Source organism: Rhipicephalus microplus, chromosome 2 (assembly GCF_043290135.1).
Source record: "Rhipicephalus microplus isolate Deutch F79 chromosome 2, USDA_Rmic, whole genome shotgun sequence".
NCBI lineage: Eukaryota > Metazoa > Arthropoda > Arachnida > Ixodida > Ixodidae > Rhipicephalus > Rhipicephalus microplus.
This window is the reverse complement of record NC_134701.1, coordinates 206,170,795-206,183,635: the sequence shown is the minus strand read 5'-3', so window position 1 is coordinate 206,183,635 and position 12,841 is coordinate 206,170,795. Positions and strand designations below refer to the sequence as shown.

Sequence of the window (12,841 nt, the reverse complement as noted above, 5' to 3'; positions counted from 1 at the left end):
GGCGCCTCACGCCCGAGGCGAACGCTCACCTTTTGTTGCCCCGCTGCGTACTCACGGCCGAAGGGCGGTACGGTGTCCTAGTGCGTGGCCTGGCTACGCCGACCCGTCTCCCTCCGAAGCCAACGCGAGCGCCTTTGCCCTCGCTCGAGCAACCGGCCTTGGTCCCGGTGTCTCCGTGGATCACTTTTACTGCGGAGACGTGCTCATGGCACCCTGTGTAGTACTTTTGTGCCCGTGGCGTGGATAAGCCTATTTGCTTTCCCGCCGCGCCTTTTGCAATGGGCTGTACTGCGTTTGGTGTTGCCACAATAAAGTGTTGCGACTTTGAGCAGTATCGTGTTCTCGCCACGGCGACGGTTAACGCGTGCCCTGCGGCTCGCTAAGACCGGACCCACGCTGGTGGCCGTACTCCTTCAGAATACGTGTACACCACAGAGTATTTTTACTGCACGAATAGGTACAGTCAGCGGTTCAGATTAACTGGCACAAACAAGCGTCAACAAAGCACAACGAGTGGAGACACTCACACTTTGTCACCAATGGCATCGCATTCCTGGAGGATATTGTACAGCAGACTCATTTTCCCACTAATCTGCAGCTTCTCCATGTCTTCTTCAGAAACGTACTGGTCCCACCATTCCTTCTTCTCTTGCTTCGGTGGTGTGGGCGGCCGTTCATCTGGATTACCTGTACAGGAGGACATCAAAATTGTCCAACTCCACCTTACTAGCTCGACGTCTTTGGAAGTACAGAATGCACTGCGGAATGGTTACAAAGTCATAAGAGAGGACAAGTTTGGGGTACTGCAAAATAAAATAATAATAATAATAATGTGATTGAGCAGATGAAGCACCATTTTAGCCCTGCAGTGTCGAATTTTTCTAAAAAAATTTCGTAAAACCACCAAATTATTTTATAGTGTTTTTTAATGCACAAATTCATAAAGTTTGGAAAAAATTCAGGAACGATACTTTGTTGTCTCTATCATTTATCACTGCACAATGTTCAGTATTTCAGAACATGGTATTCTCTGAAAGACGAGTTTGTGCACAGCACCTTATCGCAGTCTGTGCACATAAAATGCATGTGTTTGTCTTTTGCACTGATGAGTTGTGTTGGGGAAAACACGCAGCACCTTTTTTGCATGCAGCTGCCTTGGGCAGAGTGAGCTCGGTAATTAAGGAGAGCAAGAATACACCGTGAGTACCCGTGATAGACAAGCAGAGCGAATAAAGATCGATATTAACTTCCACTGCCTCTGCAAGGAAGTGCCAATAAAGAATAAAATCAAGCTTTGTGTGCTCCTGTTGCAATGAAACCACGAAAGGGCATTGCTCATTGGCGTCACTGCCGACCACGTAATGCACTCATGCTAGAAATAAGTTCCGATTATCTGCACAAAAAGGTAGCACTATTATTTCCAATCCTTTCTGTAAGTTCCAGGAGGTGGCAGCATCTCCCGGTGAGCATGCATTGTCATTAGGACACGAAATTTCACGCGGAGGCTTAAAAATGTACCCATATGGCAAAGACACTGTGGGACAGAAAACCACTGCTGTGCATGAACGGCAAAAACGCTCAAAAAATTAAAGTGAACAAGAACGCTACTAAAATCTTGAAACAGTCAAATATATTGTTACGAGAAGGAGATTGACTCGGAGGGGTGGTCAGATATGTATTTACAGCCGGTTAAGCGAGCAGCGCCAGCCACAGAGATTAGCTCGCGCCCGTCTTCTTCTTCGTCTCCATGCACTGGCACGTAGCATGACCCCCGGTGGCGGAGGCGCCGTCCCGATGTTTTAAAGGTCGTTATCTGACACATTCTTGTAGGGCTTGAACCGCGATACAGGTACAATATCAATGGACCACACAGAAGATGATGATGGATCGATGTGGCTGATCTCGTAGGTGATAGGTGTTACTTGACGCAATATACGGTAGGGTCCCGTATGAGACAAAAGTTTTTCTGATAGGCCTAGCCGACGAAGAGGGGACCAGAGTAAAACGACGGTACTGGGAGTGAAATGTACATCTCTATGTTCCACATCGTACCAATGGCATTGGTTGGTTTGCGACGCCATCAGTTGAGCGCGAGCAAGCTGACGGGCATGATTGGCACGCGCAATCGAGTCGCGGGCATACTCGCTGGTGGACGAGGTGTTAGCTGAGATGACTGTGTCCAGTGGTAAAGTCGGCTCTCTTCCGTACAATAAGTAGAACGGGGAAAAGCCCGCTGTGTCGTGACGGAATGAATTATACGCGAAAGTTGCATAGGGTAAGGCAAGGCCCAGTCGCGGTGTTCGGACGACACGTACATAGCGAGCATATTTCTTATGGTTACGAGTACGGTTAAATCATTCTGTGAGGCCGTTTGTTTGAGGGTGGTAAGCGGATGTCAGTGTGTGTAGCGTGGAACAAGAACGCAGAATGTCGGCGATGACTTGGGATAGAAATGTACGGCCACGGTCTGTGAGGAGTTGTCTCGGAGCACCGTGAATCAATATAACGTCCCGTAACAGCGTAGCGTGTAGCGTAGTCCGTAATCAAGGCTATCCATTTCCTTCCCAATGTTGATGTGGGAAAAAGACCAAGCAGGTCTAACCCAACACGGTAAAATGGTTCCGCGGGTATGTCAATTGGTTGAAAATGGCCAGCGGGTAGCAGCGACGGTGTTTTACGACGTTGGCATAGGTCGCACGTGGCGACGTATCGGCGTACCGAGCGAGCAAGGCCTAGCCAGAAGAAACGGTGCCGGATGCGCTCGTACGTGCGGGATATGCCAAGGTGTCCTGCCGTGGGAGCGTCGTGAAGTTCGATGAGAACACAGCGGCGCAAATGCTTAGGCAAACAATTAGAAGGTCAGGCCCGTCTGGTCGGAAATTGTGGTGGTATAGCAAACCTTTTTGAATGACAATGTAGCAGACGGAAGCATCATTTGGGGAGGATTCCGTGCGGCTGATGATGTCAAGCAGCACTGGATCACGCTTCTGTTCTTCCCCAATGTTAAGGAAGTCGGACACTGACAAGATAGAGTTCTCTGTGGGCTCGTCAGTGTCATCAGGATCGTCGACAGGGTACCGGGAGAGGCAATCGGCATCATGGTGTAGATGGCCCGATTTGTAGACAACCGAATATGAAAACTCTTGCAGGCGCAAAGCCCAGCGACCAAGGCGGCCTGGTGGATCTTTCAGAGAGTTGAGCCAGCAGAACGCGTGGTGGTCGATAACTACCGAAAGTGGGCGTCCGTATAGATAAGGTCGGAATTTCGCCACCGCCCATACAAGAGCCAAGCACTCACGCTCTGTGATCGAATAGTTACGTTCAGGTGCGGATAGGAGGCGGCTGGCATATGCAATAACGCAATCATGGACATGTTGTGTATGAGCCAGCACTGCACCAATGCCATGTCCACTTGCATCTGTACAGATTTCCGTTGGGGCAGCAGGGTTGAAGTGTGCCAGAATCGGAGGAGTAGTGAGAAGAGCGATGAGAGTCGAGAACGCAAAAGCTTTTTCGGAGCCCCATGAAAACGGGACGTCTTTCTTGAGGAGCTGCGTAAGCGGCCTCGCTATGTGCGCAAAATTTTTCACGAAGCGTCAGAAGTAGGAACATAGTCCTATAAAGCTGCGTACATCCTTCGCAGATCGTGGTACAGGAAAGTTTTTGACGGCGCTGATTTTTGCCGGGTCCGGTTATACACCGTTGGCGTCTACTAAATGCCAAGTACTGTGATTTGATGCCGTCCAAAGTGGCATTTGGACGAGTTGAGCTGCAGGCCAACACGACGGAAGATGCGTAAGATGGCTGAGAGGCGCTCTATATGAGTTTCAAATGTTGGTGAAAAGACGATGACGTCATCCAAGTAGCACAAACATGCGGACCATTTGAGTCCTCCTAGCAGGGAGTCCATCATTCTTTTGAAGGTGGCTGGAGCGTTACAAAGGCTGAAAGGCATGACCTTGAACTGATATAGGCCATAAGGGGTGATGAATGCCGTCTATTCACGGTCCATTTCATCTACCTCTATCTGCCAGTAGCCGGAACAAAGGTCTATGAGGTCTATGGAGGAAAAATAGTGGGACCCATAGAGGTAATCAAGCGCATCATCTATTCGTGGCAGAGGGTACACATCTTTTTTTTGTAATTTTGTTGAGGTGTCGATAATCGACGCAGAAACGCCATGCACCGTCTTTCTTGCGGACCAGCACTACAGAAGAAGCCGAAGGACTGCAGGATGGCTCAATGATGTCCTTGGCGAGCATTTTGTCAACCTCACTTTGGATAATGTGATGCTCGGCTGCCGACACCCGATATGGACGCCTATGAATAGGATGCTCATTACCAGTGTTAATGCGGTGAGTCGTACCAGCAGCTTTCCCCAACGGACGGCCACTGAGGTCAAAAACGTCGATGTAGGACCCAGCATCTCCACCAAATATGTTACGAGAAGGAGACCGACTCGGAGGAGTAGTCAGAGATGTATTTACAGCCGGTTAAGCGAGCAACGCCAGCCACAGAGATTAGCTCGCGCCTGTTTTCTTCTTCGTCTCCATACACTGGCACGTAGCAATATGAACCTGTCCGACACAGAACATTTAGCATTTCCTGAACACATTGCAAAGGTCTAACACACACAATGCAACAGGCACTAGCAATTTTATTGTGACAGCAATCATATGGCCACTCTTGGTAGGTTATCGTTTTGGCTGTCATGTTTCGTATGAAGTTTGAATCGACAAAATCACCCCATGGATTGTATGTTCTATATGAACACAAGCTTGCAAGCGCTGGGGACAGATGTGGTTGAAGAAGAGATGAAACAAATCGGCCATCCGAGCTGTATGAAGGGTGCACGCAATAACATCACTCAGCATGCGAGGCCTGCAGTCGATGGCTCGTGAAGCAGGAAGGAAACGCTCCGTCCGCCCTGTGTTGGGTGAAGGAGCATCATGGGGTGGTGAGGGAGGGAGGGGGCGGTACTGTTAGAGCAGTAACTGCAAACTTTGCTCGTAAGGGCGTGGTTGTAAGCGGTGGTACATGCGCTATCTAGACAGATATCAGGAGACTGCTTGTACACTTGCGCAGCTCCTATTGCTTATTTTACATTGACAGAACAGACAGGATAAAAATTGCTTCGTTCCCTGCAGTGGCTTTATTCCCAGTGTTTGGTTGAGTTGCATGTGATTGATTCAAAAGGGTCAGCAGCTAGCCTTTCTTCGTATAACATTCCAAATTGTTGCTATTGCATTCATTGCTTCGCCCTTGCAGTAAAACTGTGTTTTTTTTTTTTTTTTTTCATTTAGTCAGAACACCATACAAGGCCATAGCTAGGGCCCTCGACTTAGTTCACGTAGCTGCGAGTGGTTTTTATTTTTCTTCATAAGCCAGGGCAATCTCCTAAATCTAATCCTCGTGTAAGTGCTGACAGAGTCAAGCGAAAATCAAAGCTCAGCACTGCAATGTGGGGAAACACTTTGCGAGGCAAACTGAAAACACAGGACACAACCTATAGTGGCAGTAATTAACCACCACTCTGTTAAGACGTACTACACAGAAAACACTGTGGTCGTGGAGAAAACGAACCTCGGCTTCTTGTCTGCCATGTTGATATAACTTCGTCATCACTGCTTTTGTCACCTTTGTCATTTTCCTTTTTCTCATCCCGGTCACTGTCGTCCTTCTTTTTTGCCCTGCACAAAACATTGTGTCCCTGTGAAATCACATTTGTGTATGTACAAGTTTAGCCCTATGCACCACCTTGTTTTACGCACGTACATCCTCCATGTAGTACCTTGGTGATAATCTGCTCCAGTTTTAAAGGAACATGGCTTCGTGCATCCAGGCGTGTTGTTCATAAAATTTAGATTTCATTTTCATTCCTAATTATTAGCAAACTTCCATTGTACACCTTTTTTGGTGACTGACACTAAGCTGAATTCCTATGTGACACTCGTGTATTCTTGTACCTACATGTTCCACCTGCAAGTTCAACCTGCAAGCCCATCCCCTGCTATGGTCTCTGGAAGAGACTGGCAGAAATGAAAAAAAAATATATAAACAAATACCGTATTTACTCGCGTAATCCTCGCACTCGCATAATTCTCGCACCCTCACATCGCCCAACAAAAATGCGATTTCTTTTTTTCCTCGAGTAATTATCACACCCCCGAAACTGCCGCAATAATGTCGTCTGCTTGTTACAACCACTGATGATGATAGCGTGCGCCGTCTGGCGTCGTCTCTTAAGCATCAAGCGTACTATTATCACACGAAAATCCAATCCAAGCCAGGCCAAACAGGCAAGTGTGCGTTGTGGCGTTTTATACCTTGTGACGGTAATCTTGCCACGTTATGACGCGATGCTGGTGCTACACGGCTGATTTCAAGTCGAAAGTGATAGATCATGCACTACGCAACGGCAACAGGGCCGCCGGAAGGCCCTTCTGAGTCTACGAGTTTTCTGTTCGCTACTGGTGACGGCAGCTGAAAGCCACCAAGACGAGTTGGGCCTGCCATGTGCGTACCAAAGTGGAATTGATGGTAAACTTTATTTTTTCAGAAGAAAACTGCGGAAGATTCTGTTAAATGGCCATCAGCCCAATACTGACGTCCTACGCTTACCTTTTGAGTGCTTCCATTGAGCGAGGAACGCTACCGCTACGCCCGCAACGCCCACAAGCTTTGTGTATGGTGCGTCACGCATTCCCGACTATTTGCTCGCACTTTTTGTGTCTCAAATAAGTTTTGCCTTGTGTTGAACCTGCACTTTTATCGTTAAGGTAAGTTTTATTTAGTACTTTTCAAAGCTTGCTGTTAGTTGGTGGTGTAAGAATCACGATTTGTGGCCACTTCGTTTTCTTTTTCTCTCTGTACGTTCTCGTGGAAAGTTTTTCCCGCGTAATTCTCGCACCCCCCAACTTTGCATCGGTTTTCCGCCAAATAAAAGTGTGAGGATTATGCGAGTAAATACAGTACAATGAAATAAAATAAATAACCACGAACCTCCTCTGTGATCTTGTCTTGGGTCCCTCATCATCATCCAAACAAATGACAGCATCATTGCCATCTGATTCTGAAGAGCTCTTTTCTGACACTGACCCATCGTCAATGAAGGAGGCCATGTCACTCTGAAAAAATAACAAACTTTGCACACCACAAACTTCTGAAACATACACAAATTCTGGAACAGAGAAAAGTGCAAATACAACAGCACAAACGACAATTCCAAAGATATGAGGTTAATAATTATATACAGTAAAAGCTCGTTAATTTGAAGTGACGTCCTGGTCCCAACACAGCCCTATGCGTTTTTATGGGAGATAACTCCAGATAATTTGAAAAGGTCAGTGTCCCTGGAACTTATTTCGAACTGAAAACCTCCAGTTTTCGTCGTTGCGCGAAGAAGTCGGCACAGACTAGTCACAACATGTTGCAAAACCAATCTAAACTAAATTTACCGTATATGCAAAACAACAAAACAGCATTCCTCAGCAGATGAAATTTCAGATGCTGCACTGGAGCTCTAGGGCAAGCAACAAACTAAGTTGATGGGGTCACGATAAAAAGAAAGCAAGCAAATGAAAATGACTGTTTTAATTTTGATTGCTTAATCTCTATTGTAAATAAATGTGTTTTGGAGCATAAATAGAGTCATACATTTCGACACTAAGGCTAGCTCACTCCTTATATGACTGCATGCTGGTGTTTGTTTCTGGCGTATCATTGACTGATAAAATAATTCTGTTCACTGTTAAAGGCTCCATGAACTTAATCAATGAAATAATCTACCGCAGTGCGTAGTTCGAGATGACGAGTCCAGAGGTGGCTTCTTTGAGTTCATGGCCGCGCAGGGTGGCGCAATGTGCATTTTAGCACCTGCCCACTAAATTCAACTTTGCTTATATCAAACAATATTACAGTTCCCTTCGAGATCAAATTAACGAGCTTTTACTGTAGTAGTTTCTGAATTAAATGCCAAATCGTATTGAGAGAAAAAAATTAACTGAACAAGGACCCCCTAATGGCAAGTCAAACATCAATAACATGCTTTTTGCACTCTGCATCTGCTTTCATCTTTCGATGTGTTTGTCTTTTCAGTGACAACAGGCGAGACATGCTGCTGCCCAACGAAAGTACGGGCACCTAATTGTAGCACATACCTGCCAACCTACAACTTCTGAAATCGAGACACTCGCCGTAAAAAATTGTTTTATGCCATCGGCCAACAAAAATGCCCTTACTTCAAGTGGTCCCTTCAAAGGGTTCCTGCAACACTTTTTGAATGTAGGACAAAAGTGTCTTTATAAAATTTTTCATCGTTCAAAGTCCTCGGAAGAGTCACGCATCCAGCGTGCAGCCCTAATGTCCTTGGAATTGAAACATTCTCAGCAGGCCGTGGCCTGACTTACACAATGTGACAGCAGAATCTCGATGATATGAATTCGAAAGGAGTACGCAAAATATTCGTATTATCCTGAACTCGTATGAACCAAAAACAAGTTAAACCTTATAATGAAGATGAACAAGAACTTTATTGGCGTAACTACTTTTTCCTGGAAAAAAAAAATCATTATGTTCTTTTGAACTTTCTTGCTTTCACCGCCCCTAAATAAAGTGCCGCCGTTTTCTCGCTCATGCTGCTGGCGCTTAAAGCGCGTTCACATTTGGTATCAAAGGGAGGAAAAGTGGCAGAACTTATTGAAAATTCACTCGCTTTGCGCATAAGCGGGCAAAAAAACGTGCCGCGCAATGCCGACATAGAAAAAATACGTCCTGCAGAATGCACACTGGAGAATTTAAGCGAAAATGCCAGAGCAGCCGCAAAACCACGTTAGCGCTCGTCGAAAATGTTCACATTCGTTCTGCCCCTCGTACACACCCTGCCGCTGCTGCTTTCGCCGCTTAAGAATTCACCTCATTTTGCCCATTTCCTGAGCATTAAAATTCATACCGAGGTCTAGTTATGCATGCAGACCACTGAACAGGAACAGTTTGCACCTGTACAAATGTTCATTCGGTAGATACGCCAAAAGAAACGTCACAAACGGACGCGCCAGCAGCCGCGGCAATGAATTCAGCCGGCAGTGCAAAATCAAGACATGTGTACGGCATGCCAACTGGCTGCTTCTGCACCTTTTTCTACTTCTGATGTTCACAACGATCGTAATCCAAACCAGGCTTTCGGTGAATGCATCCTTATCAAGGCCATGATCTTCGTCACGCTGCGCGGGTACTTCGATTTGCGCCAACGCTAACCACCGCCGGCACCCTTGCCGCCATGTTGAATTTGCGGCTGATTTGCATCACGTGGTTTGAGAGCTACTGCAGCCGGTGTACAAAGTCGTGAAGCAAAAGCGTGATTTGCTATAGCGTGGCGGAAAAATTGGTCTCAGACCAATGTTTTTGCATCGACTTCGAGGCGTGGTTTTCTGGCCACTAAGGTGGTGGAACGACGAAAATTCCAGTGGTTTTTTGCCTCATTCGCTCTCTTTGAGTCCAAGTGTGGATGGCCCTTCCTCCCTCAGACAAGTCGCATTGCGCCGTTCACGTGCAGAGGTCAATCGCGCATTCGTATCATCTGCGGTGGCTGGGAGAACCGTTTGTATAACACCTAAACACAGCATATTTTATACAGAAGGCTTGCGATAATTCAAGCTCCGATAATTCATAATTTTATTTATTTCAAATAAAATTCAACTTTTTGGTTGGCCCTCTAATCTTTCAATTTATTTAAAAGCCTTTAATTCCAACTCCATCATTTGGTTAATTCATACTTTTTGTGGTTTCATACCAGAAAATATCTTCTACTTTCTCATTACTATTTAAAAACTAGCATTCTTATATATTCCTAACAGTCTAAAAATGAAAAATAAATGCCTTTGGTCTTCGAGAAAAAGGGCTTTGCTAGTAAACAAATGTTTGACATGCATGGTAAACCGTGATGCTTCTAACTGGTATAGAGAGCTCTGTGTTGAAGGCACATATAGCAAAGAAGTAGTTGGCAATTGACGATTTCTTTAAAAGGACTTATCAGCAGTAATTGGCTGATAAACTTGTGGCTCTTATACCTCTGCTTTTTGATCATTGCGTGCAGTTAGAGTTTAAAAACGCTGTACAAATTTTTAAATCTGATAAAATCAATGCCTGATGATAAAGTATGGTGTCACCTCAAACACAGTCATATATCTGAGAACTTTTGATAATTCATACTTCTTGATAATTCAAACGAAATTCAGAGGTCCCTTTGTGTTTGAATTACCGAGAATTGACTTATAATGCAGTCCATCTGAAGCAACCTTAAAATTGGTATCATCACTAAATTCGCATCAACTGTAATCTTATCATCAAGATTCTTCTGCATTAAAAAAACATTTTAGCCTCTTCTTCTGTTACTGTACCCTCAGCAAACTAGGCCATAAAATGAGAGATGTGCCAACCAGCATCAGTGATGGGATGTGTGAATGTTTGTGGTTTTCTAGTGAAAGAAAAAAAGAGTCTGGCGGACGACAGGAAGCTGCAGTGGGCAGTGAACTTTTCAAGCTGCATGGATGTACCTGTTGGACCTGTTGTATAAATAAGTTCGTGTTGTTTTGATAACTGGTTCTTGTTTTACAGTAGTTCTTATTTTCAAGGATGAGTTGAGGCAGTTTATCGGGAGATTTGTGGCCACGATCCTACAGTCCGAAATACAGGCAAGAAAGTCTCCCGGGCAAACTGGGAAAGTTGGCATGTATAAAGAGAGCTGCATTCTATAAGCACAGCACGCTCGCCATACCACCTCCTCCTATTTTAGACATAGCCCGGGCAGGCTGCACAAAAAAAGAAATACCTCGTCGTCCTTGAGGAGCTCCTTTTTGGCGAGCCTCTCGGCGCTCAACTCGAGCAGCATTGGGTGTGTCCAGATGTTGCGTAGCATGTTGAAGTCCCAGAAAAGCGACGTGCCGGCTCCGGCCTGTTTCTGGCGGCCACGAGCAAGGTGCTCCAAAAAGTGCTTGTACAGCGCCACCTGCACCTCAGACAGCCGTACGCTGATCACGTACTCGCACTTCGGCGGCAGGAATGGAGCCAGGGCACTGTAATCGCAGCGCTGCAAGCAGGCCACACTTTTATTAAGAACACAGTTATTGGAACAAAGTAAAGAAGATACTGAACTAAGACAGTTGGACGAGTTGGTTGGAATTCATGTTTAAATAAAGTGCAAAAAAAAAGAACACAACACACAGGCACGAAGAGACAGGACTTAATGCGTCATCCTGCCTCCTTCGTCCTTGTGAGGTATGGCTTTTTTTGCACTTTTTTTAAAACATAAACAAGGAAGGCTTTCATGCGTGCATACTCTAAGTCTTTACGATAAAGCTGTTAAAGAAGCTCTGCAACAATTTTCCAGGTAATCATAAAACAGCTTAACGAAAAGAGTTTATTGCCTCACCAATAGACTACGAAAAAAATTTTTAATATCCGTCACGTACAAGCCAAGTTTTGTCACATGCTGTAGTTACTGTCTCTCTTTTTTCGTCTCGACAAGCACGCTTACAGCACGAAGGGATGGCACAGTTAAAATTAGTTACAATACGCGCATGGCGTTACCTTGAGCACTTGTTTTTTTTTCCTTTTCCAAACACACGGCTTAATTTCAGTGTGGTCACGAGCGTGTGCATGGGTACATGGCCGACATCTTGCGGCGACTACAGCAACTAGCTTGGAAAATCAATGAACCCAGCCTTCAAAGACACGTACACAAGAAAAGTGGTACTGATGACCACACTGGAGTGCTGGTGTCTGGTGGTCAATACTTCTGTTCTTGCGTAGTACGTGTCTTTGAAGGCTGGGTTCATTGATTTTTCAAGCTATGTACCAACAGGCCCGCCACCAGACTCAACTACTACGCTAGGCAGGCAATTACCATGGATTTGCATATATGGCATCATTTGGAGAAAGAAGAGGGAATGTTTTCGAGCCGATATTGAAAACTAATTGTGAATTCCAGGCCCCATGCTGTGTTATAATGTTTGGTTCGCATGTTCTCTGCAGCGTTGACTAGCGATTCGCAGCATTTCCCAACCATGCTGAAAAACTGTTTCGTACCCCTTTCAGCATTCAAGAGCCACTGCTCGAGCTGCAGGATGATTTCCTGTCGCTTAATTCTTAGGAACTGCCCTCTCTGTCGTTAAAACTGAGTTATTGCTATCGTACTTTCTTCTCACTATCAATGTTCAACCATGTGGGGGTGCTGACACCCCCCCCTGTAAAGTTGTCTGCGCCGCGTGGCGCACGTGTCTCACCCCAAGGCTTTATTTCGGTGGTGACCACCACCGGGCGATAGATGGCGTCGTGTTCGCTTTGGGTACCACTGTTGGTAGTGTGGTAGCGCCGGCGGTGGCCCCTGGCGGAAGGCAGGCCTTGGTGGTGGGCGAGGGTTGAGCGAGCCTCTTCTGCGCGTGGCGGCTGCCGCGAACGGTTGTCTGTAGCGTGGGTCCCCGGTGCTCGGCACCGCGGGCTTTGCGCCGGGGTCCCACGTGGAAAGTCAGGCGTTGGCGACGCCACCTTGGGTATGTGTTAGTGTGTTGGGTGTGTTAGTGTGTGTTTATCATGTTATTGTGTGTTTAGTGTGTCCCTGTGTAATGTTGTTTGTATGGTAGCGTGTTAGTTGAAATTGGTGTATCATTCGGCGGACGATATCGTCGTATAAATTAGTTAATAAATGTATGTATGTTGTGTGCTTTGTACCGACCGCGTCAACTGTGTCCGTTCACTCCAAGAGCGTGGCGTGGCGAGGCGCTCGTTCGCCGCGCAGAGACCCCACACTGGCTGCCCAATGTGGAGCTCTTGGAGTATCGGACGA

The 12,841-nt window shown here is 46.1% G+C and overlaps 1 protein-coding gene across 1 annotated transcript in view; it reads right to left on the bottom strand.

Annotated features, from left to right (window-relative positions):
* The window catches only part of LOC119170470 (uncharacterized), a 110,503-nt gene that overhangs the window by 26,324 nt on the left and 71,338 nt on the right, over positions 1-12,841 (bottom strand). Inside the window, exons 16-19 of the mRNA XM_037421645.2 lie at positions 10,829-11,086; positions 7,003-7,127; positions 5,584-5,690; positions 528-687 (exon numbers count right to left, since the gene is read on the bottom strand). Of these exons, the coding sequence (XP_037277542.2) occupies positions 528-687; positions 5,584-5,690; positions 7,003-7,127; positions 10,829-11,086 (650 nt within the window). The remainder of the gene's footprint in view (positions 1-527; positions 688-5,583; positions 5,691-7,002; positions 7,128-10,828; positions 11,087-12,841) is intronic.